The following is a 21,997-nucleotide window of genomic DNA, read 5'->3' on the forward strand; positions in this document are numbered from 1 at the left end:
TTCATGAATAGGAGCCCTCCACCAGGGCTGAGGAAGCTGCTGCTGCAGTGTTGTTTAAATTCATGAATAAACCTGCTTGCTGCCATTCATGCAAACACAATTAGCTCCATGCTTCGCCTGTGGTAGACAGGAATAGATGAACACAGAAACAAGCTCTCATGCATGAACACTGATATTTATACAGCCGCTGAAAGACCTTGTGAAAGGCATTGTCTGCATAATCGCTGTGCAAAGAAAAATGGATTTATCCTTACATTCTTACATGAAGTTAGCATGTATGAACATGCTAAAACGGGAGGTCAAAAAGGTAAACATGATTTTAAAAAACAAGCCGTCTTTGGCACCTCTACACTGTTGCTTTAATGTATTTTTAAACAGCCAGCAGATTGTACGTATGCATCCATATGCACAAGAGGAGAAGTGAAAACGATGAGTCTTCGGCAGTAGGCTGCGTTAAACCGTGTGTGTGTGTGTGTGTGTGTGTGTGTGGCCTCCTGGGTTGTGTGTGGGAGTGCTATTGAGAGATATTTTTAATTCTGTGTGTCAGCTCCTCTCATCTCCCTCAGCAAGAGATGTCGGAGGAAAGCTGAAAAACATTTCCAATGCAACTAGCATTTAAACACACACAAACACACACAGGCACGCACGCACACACAAACACAGATACACACACACCCGTGCAAAAAAACACACATGCAGTTTCATAAGTCTTTCATGTGGCACCAGTTGCGTCTTTGAAAGTTAAAATAAGCCTGCCAGATTGTCGGCGTATTTTATGAAGAGTGCTTGTGAGGGAATTTTACATGAACACGATTAAAATATGAATGCGATCCTGAATGGATACAATCCCAGATGAATGATAAAATCTTCCTGTCAAGCCACAAAAAAAATAAAAAAGGCCGGTTCCTAGCCGTTTATGAGAAGAAATAACTTCCGGTGCTTAGTTTGAAAGAAAAAGAAGGCTTTTAATTCTCCTGACGCCTCCGAGCCACAGTGACGGAATAATACACCGTACGGTAGATAATGACAATAATAATTCCCTGTGGAGCAGCAGTCGTCGACCTAATGACTTTCTTCCATGCCACTGCTTTTAGGAGTGTGTAAAAGTCACTGTGGACTGCAAAGTAGGATTAACGTCATCCTGGTGGAATACAGAGCAGCAATTCTCACAAGTAAAAAGGTAAATGGACTTCGCTCCCACTCTCTTATTCTCCGTGAAGCTTGGGAACGAACACAATTGTCTCAATCACACGTCACACAGCAGGTTGTGTACTGGTTCAATGAGGCCACCCTAAGCATAAAAGATTTCTAGATGACTATCCAGATGTGACACATCTACGGACATCTGAACTCTATATGTACATGTAGATAATCCTGAATCTGAGTCACAGGAAAATCAAAATAGTTCCTCAAATGATTAGGTAAGATATACAGTGTCTGAATCATAGACTGTATATTAGTAATATGTATAATACACAGTCTATGATGTGAATGTATCTGCAATCAAGGTAAATATGTACTTCATGCTGCTGTGTTGCAGATTATACCCAAAGTATTAAATAAAGTATGAACTGTGAGCTTTTGGTTAAACCGCTGGCTGTCAGCTTTTTTAAGGGTGCTTAAAGATTCACAGATTCTACCCCCTCCCCCCATATCAATGAAACCTTTGTTTTCTCTCATAGCTCCACGGTGAACGAAGAATCCAAAAATCCCAAATTCCTGATGCTTGAATGCTTGCAGTAATGGGGGTCCATGTGCAACCACAGCAAGCCTATTTCAACCCATCATCTAGCAAACTCACACACAACTCAAGCAGTATCATCCAATGTAATTTCCCCTTGTAGGATTTATAAAGTATGTCTTCTTCTTCTTCTTTTTATCTCTTTTTCTTCTAGTCGTATGCTCAGTAATTCCCAAACAGATGCTTTTTGCCTAAAACCTTGGTATTTAAAACACTTCTGCATATACATTTCTCACGCTTGGGCAACTGCGCTACTTGTTCGACACATAAATAAGAGTACATAGAGAGTAGCATGTGTACAGAGTGTAGACGCCCTTAAATGAAGCTGAAAGACAGCACTTTAAATTTCAGTTTATTTCTGTAGTCCTGTTCCTCTACAGTGCTGCGGATGAGGGTCTGGCTAGACCACACAGCATTCTGGGATGGAGAAAAAACATGCTCTGGTTTATTGGCATGTCTTTAAACCAATCACATTCGTCTAAGCGCCGGACGGAGCAACAACGCCTCTGCAAAATAGTCTCAGGAAGGAACTTGTTTTGGTGGAATGTGCACGTTCAAAAGTAGTTTTAGTTGTGTAATAGAAAACTCAGATTGGACAGATAGTCCAGCTAGTTGTCTGGATTTACCCTGCAGAGATCTGAGGACCAGGTAACCATAATCCTCAGAAATCCACTGGAGTTTAGAACGCCAGCACAAAGAAAGCAGAGGGTGACAGATATATGCCTGCCTCAATGGGAATTTAACATAGGGGGGTGTATACTTAGGCCCCCTGTATTTTAAGGAAGAACATTTATTTAGTTACAATAAATTATTCATTCACAAAGAAAATTGGTGTCCATAAAAGGTTGGATTTTCCTAATTTTTTAACCTTAAGGCATTAAGATCAGTTTCCAAAATATGTTTTTTTATTCCTCTTTTTAATCAACTTTAGCACGGGTGTGTAAATTTTCTCAAGCCACTGCAAGTGCACTTGAAATGTTGGTAATACACAACAACTCACAAAAGCAACAGCTAGTGGCACTGTGTCCAAAACGTCTCTCACAGACAGAACCTCTCTCTTGGCAAATATGTTGAGAACTGGAAATAGAAGTTAAAGACAAGGTGCCACAACCGTGCAACGAGAGTTTCATAAAACCAACCAACGAACAGTTTGCTGCACAAAATGTTGAAAGAACATCATGACTAAAGTTGCCTTCATCAGATAACCTCTAACCTGGATGACTTCATGTTGAGAGAATAAATCGTCAGGTTGGTTTTAACTTTAAAATCCTCCTTACAATGTTTCTCTAAAAGAAGGCTCAGGAAGACGACTAAAACAGAAGAGACGGTAGACTGCCTGATGTCCACGTGTTCTGCGAGTGCAGTTCAATAGTTGCATTATTTTCAGATGAGTAGCAGGTGGCCAGTCACAAGTGCAGGAGCCGGGCCGAGAGACAGAGACACCCTCGGTGACCCGGGTCTGGGGTCGACTTCCCAATCAGCATGACAAACCAAATATTCAGCAGTGGCTTGGTGACGCTCTGAAACGCCGCGCAACGGAGACAGAGAGGAGGGAAAGCCAGGCACACTTTAAAGCCAGGGACATCATCACCATGAGCTGTGTGTGTGTGTGTTTCACACTGGAACTTATTTCCCCTGACAGATTATAGCTCCACACATTAAATATTAAAGTGGTGGCGTGAATTATTGATCCCAATCAATGTTTGCAGATCAGAGCTCTCAGCGTGGCAGAGGAGGAGCTAATGAGTGGGGGCTAAATGGATAGATGAGCAGCGCCGCCGAGCCCCAGAAACACTCCTGCTGTACATAGGGGCTGATGATTAACTCTGTGTTGCAAGCCGACCGGCATCAGATTTACTTTATATATATGCGGATTTCATAAGAATAAATCTATATAATCCCACTCTGTCAAAGCTGACAATTGTTCCTCAAATCCTCAAAGCTTTTCCTCCAATCAACTTTCTCATGAAATAACCCAATTCAGAACCACTTTTTTAAAAGCTGAAATTAAATATAAATCAAACCTTAATCTCAATGAATAAGTAACTACGCTACAGAAGCATTTCTGTCCTTGGAACTTGTGTTTTCACAGGATGGTTACAGTATGTCGGGGGACAGATTGTGGTTATGGAGAATAAACCAGTTCAGGTTAGGCAACTAAAACACTTTGTTAAGGTGTGAGAAAGATTCCTGCTGAAGAACATTCTTTGCGGGTCTGTAATGCCATGCAAACTTATGTTTTTCTGATGCGTGACTAGAACGATGCACCACATCCTACATAGTTTATATCCACATCGTTCCACTTCTGGGATTGCTCGGAGGCCGACGTACATTCTGCCGGATTTCACTCATTTAAGCCGGATATCTGTTGCCTTTGGCTTCCTTTGTAGTGTCGTTCTAAACTCCGGTGGATTTGTGAGGTCTCTGCAGGGTAAATCCAAACAGCTAGCTTGACTATCTGTCCAATCTGAGTTTTCTGTTGCACGACTAAAACAACCTTTGAACATTCACATGACCCACCAAAACAGGTTCCCTCACTTAGCAACACCCATGATGCGATTGTGATTGGTTTAAAGAAATGTCAATAAACCAGAGCATGACTTCCCAGACCCTCCTCCACAGCGTGTGTGGGAAGATCTGACAATGCCAGACAACTTGCAATGTAAACATGACACCAATCCGGGCTGGGCAAAACATCTGTCAAACATCTGCACGGTGTCTCCTCAGTGTGTACCTTAATATTGGAACAGCAGCAGTTCCCAAATGTTTCTGACAATACAGCAAGTCAGGTCTGCAGTTCCTACATTGTTTACACAATCTGAGCAAAAAAGAAGAAGAAGCTTCACCTCTTACTCACTTTTCAGTTTTATGTCAAATCTAATGTGCTGGATGACAGAGCCAACACATAAAAACATGTGTGACTCTCCAAATACTGCACTGTATTCTTTGGTCTGTTTTTTTAGGACACGTGCACACACACGTGCACACACACACACACACACACACACACACACACACACACACACACACACACTCCCAGGCAAAGCAGCTGTTAGCCCCACTGCTGATTATGTTATTGACACTGGGCAGGAAACACAAGTGGAAGCATGCCTCATCTGAGTGTCAAATACACAGAGGATGAGGCTGCTCCATCACAATAAATAACATAACTGGTTTACATCAGCGCTGCTTTACTGCGTTCAGGGATCTAAACTGACGGATTAATACAGCGGGGCCTCGCAATCTATAAATCCGTTCGTTCATGGGCTAGAATTAGAAATGCAGCGTGCTGTTTTTTCTTGTTGTGTCTGAGTGTGTCCAAACCCCCGGGGTCTGTGCTAAAACCGATGATTAGCATTTACATAATGAGCTAAATGTTAGCTGCTGCCTTAAACTGCTAATTCTCAGCTGTAGGGGGCAAGCTGACCTACACAGAAACAAACAGGAGGACTTGGAGAAAGGGCAGTGTTGAAGTTCAAAATGGTCCCTTTAAAGTGGAGATCTGATATTCTGTATTGCATTTTGCTTGTATCCATTTGTTTTTTTTCTTTTCCTTGGGGAGCACTGTGGTGTAAAACTTGTTTTTAAAACGCTATAGAAATTCAACTTGAAACTGTCTACTTTGTTAGTTTTGCTTTAACAATCAAAGTCAAAGAAAATGGGCATAAAAGATATCTACAACAAGTCTTCCAAACCCACTTTTCCAAATATAATTTGTAGAATTTTTCATATTTGTAAAATACAACCTCCTCCCCAGGAGTGCTGTGTTTGAAAGCTCCAGAAAAAGCAAGTAAGTGAACCTTGAGTTGATTTTGGGAGATAAACTAATTTGCTCTGTTGTTGAAGGTTAAGTGTGAAGATTGATAGCGCTGTACGCGAAATATGAAGCTACAGATAGCCGATTGTTAGCTTAGCTTAGCAAAAGGAATAGAAACGGGAAAAAAAACTAGCCTGATTCTGTTCATAGGTATTAAAATCTGCACCTAAGGCTCACTGCATACTAACACAACATATTAACACTGCATACTAACACAACATATTAACACAACATATTAACACTGCATATTGTTCATTCTTTACAAAAATGTTTTTTGAAGGGTGGTTACTATTTCTTGGATGGGAACTTTTAACCCTCGGGTCGTCTTCCCATCGCCTGTGGTCTTTCTGGGTCAAAATGTAAAATTCAAATTTCTTTTCTAAAAAACGTTTAGTTTATTTTTTTTATTGACATTTTTGTCCCTTTTTTATGTTCTTTTGTAACTTTTTTCCATTTTATATATAACATATAAGTTATACTTTCTGTTTTTTTAAAGCTTTTTTCAACATTCTTTTTCATTTTTTGAAGTACTACGCTGTTGAATAAAACACCCAAATTAATTTAAATTAGTGAACGGATCTTTTGTTTTACTTGTGCAGAGCGTTGCAGGGAACCTCCACGTTATTTCTTTTGACAGTTTGGTTAAAAGTCAACCCAAAGTTCTGATATAGAAACTTTTTGAAAACCGGTCAAATTTGACCTGAGTACAACAAGAGGGTTAAAAAACCCTAAATTCCCGGACAGAAAAAGCACCAGCGATCATCTGTTTCTCCATTTCTTTGCCCCTCTAAACAAAACACAAATGCTGGCTGTTCCTCTTCCTCCTCTCTAGCACAATCTGTCTTCTCAAAACACAGACAGCTTGCCTGACCGCCTGGACTGGACATTGGGATCTGCTTGTCACTTCACATCTCCCTCGTCTTTGTCTTCCATCCTCTTCTCGCCACCTCTATCTGTCTCTCTATCTGTCCATCTCGACCCTCTTGTATGTGTTCGCGCTGGCCAATACAAATGTCTTGCTTTTAATTCTTCAGCTGAGGAACCAGGGGACATACAGGAGCACAAGAAAAGGGGGTGAGGCTCTAAGTGGGTCTTGTATGTTTTAAAGAGTGGGGACTCTACTGTCTGTAAACAGTGACACACACAGCAGCTTAGGAGAGCTATTAATAGAGCGATCGAGCTAGCAAGAGAGAGATAGACTGAAAAAGCTTTGCTTACAGAATAAAAATTGCTCCCGATAGTCAGGGATTAGTGCCTCCCTGGAGGATTTTCACTCCAAAGCCCAATCTGGGGCAATTGGGAAGAGCAACAGCTTCAGTCGTCTTAATTCATTTAAACCCTGCCCAACAGAGATAGACGGTATAGGTGCATGTTTGCTTGCAATAATGCAGAAATATACATTTATACACACGTATTTAGCTGGCAGAAGCAGAACATGGAGCAGGACGAGGGGTTGGCTTGAAGAAAAACAGAAAGTATAGGAATTTGGTACACACTGAGTGAGCTAGTGCAGTTGTAGAACTGTGTGTTTTGGTTGGGCATAATTGGAAGACACACACAGACACACACACACACACACACACACACCACTGTGAGCCTCATTACCCGCAGATTACTCATCACCTGATCCTGCTAACCTTGTTAAACAACAATGTTCTGCTGCAAACATACACACACATACACACAAACACACACACACACACACACACACACACACACACTTGGTGTGAAGCGCTAAAAATAACTCATACATAACAAAACCGTGGAAACATTGTTATCAAAAAAAATTTCGGACATTCATTTAACCACTATCAAATATCCATCCAGCCATCTTCGACCGCTTATCCGGTATCGGGTCGCGGGGGCAGCAGCTCCAGCAGGGGACCCCAAATTTCCCTTTCCACTATCAAATAGAATTAGCTAAATCTTAAATGTTGCATTTAGACAATTTTGGCCATTCTGGGACCAAAAAACAAGCTACAAACTGTCATGTCTTCAGCTTAGGAAGTTAGGGCTAGTGCCAGGTTTAGACTGCACAATGTAGCCCAATAATGGTCCGACCGAAGCTAATTTACAGTCTACTACACTCCCATGTGGTGTGTCATAGTGTACAAATAAAAACCTGATGCAGCAAATTGTTGTTGGTCCTGTCATGTAACAGTAACAGTTAAGTTGGTCTGGTGTTCCCAAACACATCTCGCAGAGACAAGGTAACTTCTAGTTGAATTAAAAGACAAAATATCACCTTATTAAGTTGTTTTGGCAGACAGTTGTCTATTTACATTTCCAGCAGACACAGAGCAACATTATAATATCTGTCTCTTTAGCTGCGACATGCTCCACAGCGAGTTTATCAGAGCTTGTAAGTTTATTGTGAGCTTGTAAAAAGAAGGGACATTTTTTATCATGAGGATGTGTTTAGACTTTAACAACATTTTGAAAATTGTGATCAAAGGGACGACATTTTTGGAGAGTGAGTGCATTTTTTGTGAAGTGTCTGCATTTTTAGAAAGTGAAAACATTTCACAAACTAATATTTTTCAAGGTGTGGATATTTTTGGAAGACAAACAGTGAGGAAATTGAGGTGGAAAGAAACATTTTTGCAAATTAAGGATCTTTAAACAGTGAGGGCATTTCTATCTGTGCGTACACACAAGGTCCTCACAAGAAGAGAAATCTAAGAAAGTACTGTGACACACACACATACACACACACACAAACACACACACACACACTGTACATCCTTCACAGTCATTCTGCAGATCCTTTGGCTAAAGTTTTTTTTCCTCTCCAAAATGAATTAAGTATCATTTTTCGATAGCCCTGAGAGTTGCAGGTATGTTGGTGAATGGACTATAAATCTGAGTTAATTCACTTTCACAGTTTGCCAAAAACAATGAATAAAATATGATGTTCCAGTTTGAAGAGACAGGAGGAAAGAGTCTTTAATTGGAATTTCTGTAAACTGAATGAAAAGTAAAAGTTTACAAATTATTCACACACACACACACACCCGACTGTGAGCCTCATTACCAGCAGATTACTCATCACCTGATCCTGCTAACCTTGTTAAACACTGTACTGCAACACAAACACACACACACACACACACACCCGACAAAAATGCTCTGTGTAGTCATTTGCTTTTTAAAAATGACTATATATATATATACTGATTTCCATAACTTTATTCATGCTCCACTGTAACTTTGCATCTTATTTTTTCTATTTTAACGACCCTAACGGCTGCAGAAATACAGAACGTCAAACATGTGGCCTGAGGTGATAATTCTGAACAAATACTATTAAAATATTTTAAAATGTTTGCACAAAATAAACCTGACAAACTTCTGGGAAATCGGCTACACTGTCTCCACCCCCCAAGTCACACCACCACTCGCAGACACACGGATAAACATCAGCCCCTGTCCATTAGAGGTCACATTTGGGCGCACAGCTCATAAAGCTGGTGGCGAGGGGGGGGTTGTAACCGTAGTGACGTGGTTGCGGGTGACTGAGTGACACTGACGGACATGTTTACCGTAACCTCGCATCGGCCATGGCTGAAGAGGAATGGACGCTGTAATTCTTCTTTTCATTGTAGCACTTGTTCTCGTGTGCCATCATGGTTTACATCTGTGACTGAGTGACAGATTAAAGCCCTTATGTGCAGTGGTGCTCCTAGACCAGGACCACAGCTCCTAGAATAGGACCACATGCCATTTTAGGGGGTAAGGCTAACAATACATATAACAATAAACACAATAATACTCATTCATTGTTAACCTATACATTTTATGTACCACAGCACATGAATAATATTCCCTCTTTGGGGCCAAAGGTGGGGTTGAAATTTATTAAAATATTTTTCCACAGTTACAAGGGCCAGAGGGGGGTCAAGGCTTACAGTAATATTATGGACCTACTGGCTACTCTTGCTCTTCCCCCAGATAAACCTGCCCCTGCCTATGTGACCCTTTTATCTGTTAGCGTCTTTATTCTGGTGGCATTGATTTGTTTCTGTTGAAATATTACAGTAGTTTAATCCTGGTGAAAGTAGGTTCTTTTTGCCGTTATCTTTGTTTATGATCAGGTGGAAGACTACCTTGTCAGACAAAATCTACTTTATGAACTTCAGTCTGAAATTAGAGCAGCATATTCTACTGAAACCTGTCTTATTTATTTATTTGATTATATTTGACAAAACGTTGATGAAGAAAAGTATGTGGGCATGATTTGTCTTGATTTGCAAAAAGACTTTGATACTGTAAACCATGCAATACTATTATCAATGCTTCAAAATATAAGCTTCAGAAGTACTGCGGTGAAATGATTCACCACTTACCTCACTGGAGGAACTCAAGTTTGTGATGTTGAGGGGACCATATCAGATCCTCAGGATATTACTTGTGGGGTGACCCAGGGTTCAATCCTTGGCCCCCTTTTATTTTTAGTTTATATCAATGACATGCCAGCTGCGGTGAAATGTAAGCTGCTTTTATATGCTGATGACTCTGCATTAATGGTCTCTGGGAGTGATATCAGTGAGATTGAGAAGACTATAGGTAAGGGATTAGATAGAGTTAGCAAGTGGCTCATAGACAACAGGCTTTCAATAAATCTGGGTAAAACTGAGTCAATTTTTTGGAACAAAAATTAAGTTGTCTAGAACAAATGCACTTAAGGTCACATGTAATGGCACTGAAATAGTGTCTCAGAAAAGTGTCACATACCTGGGGTTAACGTTAGAGCAGTCATTGACCTACACATCTATTGCTGACAAAACACTGTCCCAGTGTGACGGTAAAATGAAATTCCTGTATCGCAGGACAAGGCATCTTGATTTTTCTATCAAGAAATTACTGGTTAAATCACTGATCCAATGTAATTTTGATTATGCAGGTTCTGTCTGGTAATGTGGATTATCATTTAAACTTAAAAACAGACTGCAAGTGATGCATAATAATGTTATCCGCTACCTGTTAAATGCACCCCCTGTGTTTGTTGACCCATCCATCCACCCTGATATCCTCCCTACATGGACGTTTTCACACTTTATACTAGGTCAGTGGACTTCCTCCTTAGAGTCAGCCCTGCACATCCTGGCCCAAGATGACATGGGTTATCTACAAATTAAATAGTGCTTTTTCCCCTGTAGGTTTAAGTATGAACAGTAAATGAGAACAGCCTGAAGTAGGTGCCGACAGTGTTTTGTTTTCAGCCTTTGATTCTCCTCTGGGGTCAAAATCAGATGCTTCTAAATCCTACAGATAAAGGCTTCAGCATAATATATAAATACCAAATAAATATTCCATTCAAGTAAAACTCCGCGTTTAAAAGTAAATCTTAATTAACTGTAGGTGTGACTATCCAGGCTTTTACACCAGCCTCATTTTGTCTGGTTGAATCGTACTTGGGCAGGTGTGAATGCAGAAATTGCTCTTGGATACGCACCAAAAGCGGAGCAAACAATACTACTAATATTTACTTTCTGGCTCCCGCCCCAGACACATCTGACCAATCAGCAGAGTGAACGTTCTTGCATGGTTTGCAGTGACGCATTTTGGTACTCTTGGATTTTTTTATGTGTGAAATGAAAACGAACCAAGGGGAAATCGCTCCAAGTTAAGAAACTCATCCACTGATTCGGGCCAGAGTAAACAAACTATAGGTGTGAAAACACCAAGGTCCAACTAATCAAGGCTGTGGATGGGTAGTGGGACTCCTGACCTCATATTTATAAGTCTGGCCGGTAGGCTTATAAAACCAACACACATTTTGTGATCCCTCTCACTGCCTCTCTTCATTTCGAATCTTCCACTGGTTTAAACTTATACCTCAGTGTATACTTCACCCTACTTCCCTTGTTTTACCCTCAAATAGTACATGCCATTAAGTGATGGCAATTCATGGGACCTTTAATAGTAATCAGAGTTACGAGGAACATTTTTTCAGTGTCTTTATTTTGATTTCTTTTTCCATTTCAGTGCAGTCATATTTCCCTCTGTTCTTATACTGGAAATGGTTTTGGACATATTATACTTTCAATCTTGTTGAATTGTTGGTATAATGATGGTGATGGTTAAATTGGCTAACCTTTTTCTGTTAATGAATTGTATGTTGATAGAGAACTGGAGAAGTATTGTCTCATCTCGTGGTGGATTTGTAGTTGTTGTATTGTTGTATGTTATGTTATGAGTGTGGTTGAATCATAAATGTCACAATTGGAAACAGTGATAATTCAGCATGTTATATGTTTCTTACTGTTCTCCAGAAATGGCTACAGATAGATAAGAATATGTATATTACTGATGCATTAACTATAGGTAACGTTGTACCTTTGTAAATTTGTAGCTTATATTCAGCAGCATCTCCCTCTTAAATTTGGTAGAGATCATGGTAGTGGGAAAACGTTGCTGTTAGTCCCCTTTTGACCGCTCACATAGTTATTGGCATTCACTCAATCCACCACCCAATATAAACTAAATTGATAAAGGAGTAAAAACTAGATTTTGAATGAGGGTCCATATTCAAGACTGGCCCACAAGATTGAAAGAATAGTACGAAGTCTTTGGGAAATACTTGTATTTGCTTCCTTAGTTAGTTAGATGAGAAGATTGCTTTTACTCTCATGTCAGTATGGTAAATATGAAGCTACAGCTTAGTTTAGCATGAAGACTGGAAGCACGGGGGATCAGCTACTCTTGTTCTGTGCAAAGGTAAAACATAATCTATCTTCCAGCAACTCTAAACCTCACTTATTAACACCTTATGTGATGTACCTTGATGTTTTATGAGGGCGGTGTGTTTATATGATAAAGAAATCATATGTTCAGACTCATTACACTCTGACCTACATTTTTCCTTTCCTTGCGTTGTTTTTCTTTTCCACATTATTTCCCCCTCTCATACAGCCTCTCTCTGTCTCTCCCTGACAGGGCTAGCTGGCAGTACAACTCAGATTGGTGTGAAATCGCCGCCTAACAGGCGGGAAATTGGCCCTGTTATTTTTGGAGCAGAGTCATAGGGGACCGTCGGACCATCATCCTCTCTCTAATGAGCAGGTGATGGAGGCGTAGCTGTGGAGGGATGGAAGTAGTGACGGAGGGATGCTCGGCGTCTCAAACAGCCCACACATGGCAGATGTACAGAGAGGAAAACCAGCTCTGCAAAAAGGTAACACAGAAATAGGAGAAGGAAGAAAAGAAGGAATGAGATGGTGTGTTGAGATTTTTTTGTGGCTAATGTGACTATCCCCAGCAGATTAGGGGGCTTGGTTTTGTCACATGGTCTATATTAGGGAACATATAGAGCAGTTGTTCCTAAGCTTTTTTTGCTTGATGTACAGCCGTCATGTATCCAGTAGTCCTTCATCAACTATTATGCTCCAAATGGATCCTACACATTAAAAAGGGGTGTTTTTTTTATGTTTGTCTCAATCTCACATGCCAACATTTCTTGATGTAACACCCGTTTCGGCAAGCTGGCTTAGGTAACAAAACAATGAGGAAAAATATATCTGTTTTATGACATGACAACGCTCCAGTTAAGGTTTGGTTATTTCAGGGAAAGATCTCAGTTTGTGTCGTGAACGCCCCAACAAAACTAATCTCTTTGATGGTAAATATGTCTTTTAGCCTTGTTAATATCTAACGTTAGCAAAAGAACATATTACTTAAATATTTAAATATAACTTCTCATCCATCCACACAACATTCACTACACGTAAAAATTAGGCCACGCCCCTTAAGAGACAGGAAGTGTGTCCCGTTTCATACTGTTGAAGCTGCTTGAAATGCGCTAACTTTAGTATCATGGATCTTTGCTTTGGCTAATATTCTATGTGGGGTTTTCTTTTGCAAGGTACAAGTGTTCCACTAATGTTCCGTTTTGCAGAGCCACTGTTGCTGCATCCGCAGCTCAGTGCTGATTGTGATTGGTTTAAAGACATTTTCTTCTATCCAGGAATGTACGTACTGTATGTTGGAGCCAGACCTTCGTACACTGTGCTGTGGAGATAGATTAGCCAATGCAAGACTATGGTTACAACAATAAACAGATGGTTAAGGTTAGGGAATGATCATGGTCATGGTTTTCAATAAACTGTCAGCTGTCAGTAGTTAACTGGAAATGAACAGCATGTTCTCCTGTGTTTAAGTCTTATGATTTGTTGACCCATCCATTCAACAAAGAAAATTGTGCATGTTTGGTATTATTACCAAAGATTTTTTTTTTCAAATTAGGTGAGCTACTTCACAATTATTCCCCATGCCCCTGGTAACTGCAGAGGTGGGATTAACTGTTATAAAGAACAGTCACATAATGCACAAACGCACATCACTGGCCTGTGCGTGTGTTTATGTTGAGACAATGGAAGAAGGGGGGTTGGGTGGAAATGTCAGGCCCAATCTAATCTTTAGTCAAGGCAACAACGCCTACAACAGAGAACATATAGTACTGTACAGTTAATACACACTCCTACATTACCTTCATCACCACACACTGCTGATGAATTCTGATTCACACTGTTCAATCATTAACAACTCATTCAGTTTTAGATACACGGATGCACAGATTCTAAAGGAAGCTCTTTAGTTTAGTATACAGTACATTTATTCATTTCAAATGAACATACTGTTTCAATTAAGTCCACACCTTAACATATATCCCTGTGTGACTGGCTCAGGGAATGCACAGTCGCTGGTTTAACTGGAGCTTACTCACCCCTGGAAGGCATCATACACAAATTCATCACGGTCCATACATTCAACACCACATATCCCAGGCAGATCCTTTGGAAGGAGGCGGCTTTTTTTCTCCCAACTGGAGGTGTAGTCACTGACGCAGCTGTAGCTAAACGCTGCCCCCTACTGTCTGACATTCAGCATTCATTTAAAAGAAAAGGATTTGATTGTAGTAAATCAATAATAATAATAATAATCTCAATGCTATTAATTTGTGTCACTGCTTTTCTCCACATTGCCTTTCACAAACAGCATGTAACAACCTCCATAATCAAGACTAAACAGTGCAACCCCCTCAAAAATATTATAATTTTAAGGTTATAATTTCCTTCAGATAAATACCACATTTGAAACATAACTTGATGCAGAAAAGGCACAAATTCTGGCAAAAAAAACTAACTAGAATGCAGGAAATGAATTGTTTGATATGTCCAAAAATCTTTTACCCCAACATTGAACCCAAAGTTACACTTTTGAACAAACACGTACAAATCATCTAAAAAAATGAGTTCTACTTCTCCCAAGCTTTCTCAATATAACTGTTAGGTTTCGCGTATGAACAGCCATTTCTCCACATGATTTGTATATGCGAGTCTGGAGGCTGTTAAATAGCGGCGTCTTGTAATCCCTTATGGAAAACTGTCACACAAATAACTCTTAAATTTGGTATTTGCAGCAGCGAGCACATTGCACCGGTGTGATGTTCAATATTCAGTGTTGAAGTTCCTTAGCAGAAATTAAATCACTTCAATCAATCATCAAGTCATTATCTCCTAAGGAAGAAAAGAAACCATGTAAGATAACACAAAGACAAAATGCATTAGCTTGAAATGAAATGTAAATTAAATTAAATTAAATAATTATGGTCAACTTTCTTATCATTGTATATTTTATCTGTGTGACAGCTTGAACAAACAGTTTCCCCTTTTGTCTTTGAATTTGTTGGCCTTATTTTTCATGAATACCGTCTCCACACTTCATTATATTCAACCTTTTTTTTTTTTTTTGATTTTTACCCATAAAGACCTCCAGTGTTGGACCGTCCCGGTCTTTGTGCAGCTGACGTCCAGGACTCATTCTGGTTCAGACTCGTGGCGTCCCAGCGCGGGGGGTAACGTGGTCCCACAGGGGCCGTGGAAGTGGAACCTGAAACACAAAGATTATAAGAAATGTTGTCTATGCTGTGTACGTGACATTAGTTAGGGATGACTAATGATGCGAGTGTATGACTGTTTGACATTGGTTGACACGTACTTGAAGCGCGTGGTGGCCGGTGTGTCCTCCATGTTGAATTCGGCCACGGGGACGCCTCTGGCTGCCACCTGAGGAGCAAACATGGCCGCTGGATACACGATGGACGACGTGCCAACCTGGAGAGGGAGGTTTTATAGAAAATTTTAAGTAACAAAGTAAACTACTATTTTATATTATGTGAACATCTGCACACTCCTTAGTCAACATATTTATGTTTAAAACTTTAAATTCTTAACTTGTAATACTTGCTTTTTCTCTTCTCTTAATATAGTTATTGTGACCGTTATGCATCCACAGACCGAGGCAAATTCCTTGTAAGTGAAAACCTTGATTCTGATTCTGAACAGTGAGTGAAGGTAAACGTTCAGGTGATAGTTTCAAAGTTTCTTTAGTTTCAGAAAGCCTTAATAGAAAATGTTTACATTAATAATAGTATATTAGTTTAGTTTGACAGTCTTGCTATCAATACATCATGTTTTACCTTCATACAGTACTACATTTAACTACCAACATAAATACAGCAGTGTTGTACATGTATTAAGTGTGGAAAACATAAGTAATGAGTACATTAGTAAATTTGGCAGTAAATCTGAAGCACTTTATAACTTTATGTCACTTTTGGGTATGTTCCATTGACTTTATATTCATTTCCTGGGGACTTACCCTACCCACTAGTTGTCTTAACCTAACCTTAACCACTGACCCAAAAATCTGCCTTCTTCCAATTGGGGACACAGCTTTTGTCCCCAATTGGACAAGCCATCCCCAGTTAACTGTCCTTTAGTCTGAAATGGGTCCCAGAAAGGTTGGCTAAGTCAGGAACAGACACACGTACCACGAGACAGAGGTCACAGCTGTCCAACACTTCCTCTGCCTGGGTGAGGATGTCTGAGTCCAGACTCTCTCCAAACCAAACCACAGCTGGTCTCAGGAGACCGTGACAGCTTTTCTGCTCACACCTGAACACACACGCACATACGCACACACGTATTGTCAAAACGAATAACCTCATTTGAAAAGAGCAGAGCAGTAAAAGAGAACATGAGTGTGTGACTTACCTGGGCAGCTGCAGAACAGGGATCTGGGCGTCATTGGTGTCTGGGTCTGGAGCTCTAGGGAGGCAGTTCGATAAATACACGTCATGTAATACTTAGACTGAGTCCCTATATGATATTTATATTTTCCTTCATATAACAGCTGCACAGTGTAAACTTCAAATACATAAAAGTTAGTAAATCCAAACCATTTTAGACAAGATGTGGTTGACAATTTAACAGGTTAACAGTATGAGAACATTGTCAGAATTACAGCTCTTTTGTCAGATTTATCTTTTAATACCTTTCATCTGTGTTTTCAACACAATAAACTGATTAAATAAACTATAATAAATATCATGAACAAACACTACAAACACAGAAATCATGACCACAAAAATAGATTAGCATGAAAATAAACTCACTGTGCGATTGAAAGAGATACTTTCAATAACTAATTTATATAATTATATGCAATCGTCTCCTATTTATTCATATTCCCTTTAATTCACCTTTAACACATTGAGACGTTTACATCATCTTTATGACTAAAGGTTTAATCAGAATCGCTGTTAACAGTCTGATTGATTGGTGGAACATTTCAGCTATTAAAAACGTCAATGTTAAATGTCAAAGTGACATTTCATTTGGTCGCAGATTTCATTCGTCAGCTGTTATTTAGCTGCCGACATCTGACAGACTGACACGGGCTTTTTTGTTCTCTGGCATTTTGTTCTCAAATGAATATGATCAATATCTCTGCAAACACATTTTCACATTGTTGAGAAAAATAGTCCAATCCAACCAAACGACACCAAATGAAGCTCTTACCCTTTGCCCTCCAGAGCGTCACAGATGGGGCTCTTGTAATTGGCTGCTTCATGACCACAGCTCATACAGCGGGTTTTAAACAGACTTCCTGGATTAATAAGAGAAGAGACAACATTTTAGTGTTGAAACAACTCAGTCAATTAGTTGGAAGACAAAACACTATTTAATCAATCAATTGTTTTGTGGAATATATCAACAACAATGCCAAAAAAAGGTGTACGCCCCAGCTACTCCAGTCTTAAAAGGTACATATATTAATCTTTAAAAACTTCATTTATAAAAAAAAATGTTGAATTTTATATTATTAAATAATACAAAAGAAGAAGAAAAAAACACTGACAACATACCAAAAATAAATAAAAGAAAAGAAAAAATTGACATTTTATGGACTAAACAATTAATCAACAACTAACAATGATTAGTGGATCAATCAGTAATGAAAATCGTTAAAAATAACTATACTCTTAATTAATTATTAGTGCCTATAAAATGTCAGAATATGGAGATAAATGCTCATCCAGAGTGATGCTATCCATTTTCCTGTTGGGTCTGAGCAATAAAGTAGGTGCAATCAATCAAAATCTAGAAGCTGGAACCAGAGAAGGTTTGGCATTTTTACTTAAAACATTACTTTTTAATACTTGGAGTACCAGAATATTTGAGAATAGATTACTAGATGTTGACTTTCTTCAGCGGTTTCTACTTGCCGTGAATTTCGAGCATGTTTTTGGATCCGGCGCGGCGGTGGAGCTCATCGATATTTTGAGTGATGACTGTAACCCGGTGTCCTTGTCTGCTCAGTCGCTCCTCACACTCTGCGATGGCCAGGTGGGCGGAGTTGGGATTTTTGGTGAGCATGACCTCGCGGCGGTAATGGTAAAACTCCCAAACACGGGAGGGATTCCTGGAGAAGGCCTCTGGGGTGGCAAGTTGCTTAAAGATGACAAATCGTGAGAAAGGGCTATTAATGCGGACAAAGTTGAGTGCTGTTCAAAAAGGTTCCACAGTTAATTATTAGCATTTTTGGTTGTTGGAAATTTTGGCGAAACAATGGAAGACCGAGGAAACAGCAACAGAGGCAACAGAGCACAGAGCCGTTTGTACAGCACTGTTTCCAGTCAGCTTCAGAAATGCAATGAAGTTCCCAAAGAAGTAGGTATGTGGCTATCAGACTATTTTTAGTCACAGTAAAACTTTCAGTGAACTTCCTCAGAGTAACTCTAAAATAGACTCCTCAGTCTGACTCTCCGCAAAGACTTTCTTCTTTTAACAGATTGGCACTGTTTTTGACTCAGAATTGTACAGGACATTTTTTAAATATTCTGTCTTGCCATTGTTCACACATTAAAGAGTAAAAGATTGATCTGTAAACACTGATGCCGTTGGAGAACAATGTTTTGTTTCCTCAGGTGGACTGTCAGCTGCTATATTAATGAAAGAATTGGAGGGTTGTTTCTCACATATTGGATTGACAAATTGAAATTAGGAGCTGGGAAATGTTTCTGGGGAGAAAGACATCTGGACTGATATGGTTAGCCTGAGAAACAGAAACGTATGGAAATGTATAGAAATTAAAATTAGCATTGTAAAATACACTCAGTTGCCAGTTTATCGGGACCACCGAGCTAAAACTAATGCAATCTAACACAGTCCTGCAATAAATAATCCCTTCGCAAAGGTTACAGTGTTCAGTTGTTGTTGAAAATGTTTTAGAGAGCTCTTTGTTCAACTGTATGATCATTTCGGAGGCTGTAGTTTGTGATGCTGTTGTATTGAAATGCATTATACTTACAGATGTATAAATTATCAAGTAGAATATGATATATATCAATAATATAATATATTCCATCTTGTGAAGGGCTCATTCATTGCATGGTTGATATATAGTCTCAGAAAAATATTAAATGGGAGTTGCCTTCTAAAACTATCCATGGTACACCAATTTAAAATGCCTTTATTTTACATGGCAATAAGTATTTAAAATGACCAACGCTTTGTCACCGACGTAGATATTCAATATCAATATGATAATATAGTTGCATACCTGTGCTTGCCATTTTCTCCAGTAGCCTCCTGCTCCTCTGAACGTTGGGACTCCGCTCTCTGCACTCACCCCTGCTCCGGTGATGATGGCTATATTCTTCGCCTTGGAGAAAATCTCCCTGAATGCTGCCAGATCTGAACATAAACACGCCCAGACACACAAATAACAGAACTCACAAAATGACCATAATGAAAGCTAAGGGATTTGTGGAAGACTAATATAATAATTGCTCGTCAGGATGAGCATGTAACAGATGCAGAAAGGGATGAAAAAGGAATACCTGAATTGGGTCTCGCCATGCTTTGGCTGCAGCGCTGCCTTCTCAGGTGGGCATACAGGTGAGAGTTTATTAAGCCTCTACAGGACCACTGGAGCAAAATCATCGGGCTTGGGCTAGTAGGGAAGAAAAAATGACCCATTTCAATCGCCTCCAATGTAATCACAGATTTTACAATTGAGACTGTTGCACACAAAGCTATTCTTTCTTCCATGATTACGAGCCAAACTAAAACAACGAGCAAGTAGTTCAAAAATGTCACTTCCGGGTGCCATCTTTGTTTGTATTAGCTAAATAAAAACTTGTGAAACGCGATAAATGCTTGTTGAGCGGCTGTTGTCCCAGTCTAATAGTCTTCAGTCGATCGGGAAATGCCTTTGTGCTAAACTGAGGTCAACTAAAACCACACCAAAACGGTACATTAAGGTTTTGTGTCAGTAACATTGTGAAACTTTTGGGATAATGCTTAATCAATTTAATGTCTATCTATCTACTATTTTTAATGCATCACTTTGGATCAAAAGTATTACAGATGGCATAATAACAGGCTTGTTGAACTTGTATTGCATATATGAGACTGTGACATTTCTGAACTACTTGCTCGTTGTGTTAGTTGCATACAACTTTTTAAATCATAGAGGTGTTGCTCTTGCCAGTCTTGAAGGGCTAATTTAGCCTAGCTAACTACGTCTTGCAAACCACCAGATGTCACTGTGTTTCTGTAGATTAAAGCCCCAAAACGGGACAAAAATAAAGAAAGCCCCAAACGCTGCAAAGCTTTATTCACTTAACACACTAGTGTTCCTACACATTAACAAGCATGGGACTTCCTAGCTAAATAGTTACCCGAGCCTGTCGTTAACCTAGCTGGGTTTAACCTTCTCGAACTGTGTATGCTTTAAAGTATGCTAGCTAACTAAGCTAACAGCCTGTCAGAAGGTTATGGAAGTTAGCTAGCACGCTAACAAGCTAGTGCTCGTATCCAAGGAAACAGCAACGGCTTCACCAGCATCGCATTACGCTGTGAAGTGGCGTGCCCATGGTTCTTATGGCTAGCTTAAGCTACATACTTATGAATGAGTTATAGATGTTGTTACAGCTGTGTTTTAGATACTTACCTTGCACGGCAGCTGGATTTTCGCGATATCTACGAGATCACACGATAATTGCTGTAATGTTATCACATAACACACGGAAATCCAAACCAACTGGCTCGTCAGGCTCAGCCCATGGATGTATTAATAGAGGTCCAACCAGGAATATCAGCTGAAGTCAGCAGGAACTCAGTCGGCTGTGTTCTCCATGGATGTTTCCCCTCATACATTAGCCCAGCAGCAGCAGTAGTGAGTGGATTGGTGTGTGAGGAAATGAACCTATGAAGAGCGCCATCGAGGTAGATAACAACCCCAACAAAAACCAGACATGACCAGCAGAGGGAGCATTTGTACTACGTTCAGCTTTTTTTGATATACAGTATGTGTGAATTAAATTGTTTTGAATCCTCCTGTTGTCCTCTGGGTCAAATTTGACCCGTTTTCAAAAGGTTTCTAAACCAGCAATTTGGGTTTCCTTAACCAAATTGTAAAAAAAGAAAGGAAAAAAAAGTGGATGGTTCCATACGAGGCTCCTCACAAGTTAAATAACTGATCAGTTCACTATTTTCATTGAATTTGGGTGTTTTATTTAATTTCATAGCATTTTAAGAAAAAATTAATATTTTAGAGCACTTAAAAAAAAATGGCAGAAATGTTGGGGAAGAAACACAAAACCGTCCAAAAAAACGCAGAAAAAATCGACAAAGACTTTGTAAAAAAGAGAAAAAGAACTTCGGAAAAAGTTCGAAAATGTCAAACGATGACAAATCTTTTTAGAGAAAGCTTCAAAAACTTCAAAACAACAACAAAAGTGACAAAAGTGGGGAAAGTGACAAAAGTGTCTTAAGGAAGCTTTAACTTTAGATTTTGGAGATGCTTGTTCATGCTTTTATTTCTTCCCGTTTGGATTATTGTAATGTTCTGTACACTTGCTTAAACAAAGCATCAATGGACAAATTGCAAGTTGTTCAGAATGCAGCAGCAAGACTTCTGTCTAAGACCAGCAGGAGATCACATATTAGTCCGGTGCTTAAGGCTCTTCATTGGCTACCAATCGGTTTTAGAGTGCATTTTAAAATTTGAATCACTACTTATAGAGCCTTGCATGGACAAGCCCCTGCTTACATCCAGGATCTACTGCACGCTTACACTTCTGGTCG

At 39.6% G+C, this 21,997-nt stretch overlaps 1 protein-coding gene and 2 long non-coding RNA genes across 3 annotated transcripts in view; 1 reads left to right on the top strand and 2 right to left on the bottom strand.

Annotated features, from left to right (window-relative positions):
* Positions 1 to 4,024: 4,024 nt before the first annotated feature.
* On the top strand, positions 4,025 to 21,914 carry LOC117951039. Its single transcript, XR_004658037.1, has 3 exons — positions 4,025 to 4,127; positions 10,767 to 10,772; positions 21,904 to 21,914. It is a non-coding gene; the product is annotated as an uncharacterized LOC117951039 (long non-coding RNA).
* The window catches only part of LOC117951037, a 19,506-nt gene continuing 5,414 nt past the window's right edge, over positions 7,906 to 21,997 (bottom strand). Inside the window, exons 3-4 of the long non-coding RNA XR_004658034.1 lie at positions 14,165 to 14,842; positions 7,906 to 7,917 (exon numbers count right to left, since the gene is read on the bottom strand). This is a non-coding gene — a long non-coding RNA (uncharacterized LOC117951037). The remainder of the gene's footprint in view (positions 7,918 to 14,164; positions 14,843 to 21,997) is intronic.
* LOC117951035 (NAD-dependent protein deacylase sirtuin-5A, mitochondrial-like) lies at positions 14,377 to 19,959 on the bottom strand. The gene is made up of 8 exons (XM_034882520.1): positions 19,747 to 19,959; positions 19,467 to 19,600; positions 18,130 to 18,355; positions 17,423 to 17,510; positions 16,616 to 16,669; positions 16,393 to 16,516; positions 15,558 to 15,673; positions 14,377 to 15,449 (listed from the first exon to the last, which is right to left on the bottom strand). Exons 1-8 carry the CDS (start codon positions 19,955 to 19,957, stop codon positions 15,377 to 15,379), a joined length of 1,026 nt encoding a protein of 341 aa, XP_034738411.1. The 5' UTR covers positions 19,958 to 19,959; the 3' UTR covers positions 14,377 to 15,376.

This window comes from Etheostoma cragini, chromosome 9, assembly GCF_013103735.1.
Source record: "Etheostoma cragini isolate CJK2018 chromosome 9, CSU_Ecrag_1.0, whole genome shotgun sequence".
In the NCBI taxonomy this organism is placed as follows: Eukaryota; Metazoa; Chordata; class Actinopteri; order Perciformes; family Percidae; genus Etheostoma; species Etheostoma cragini.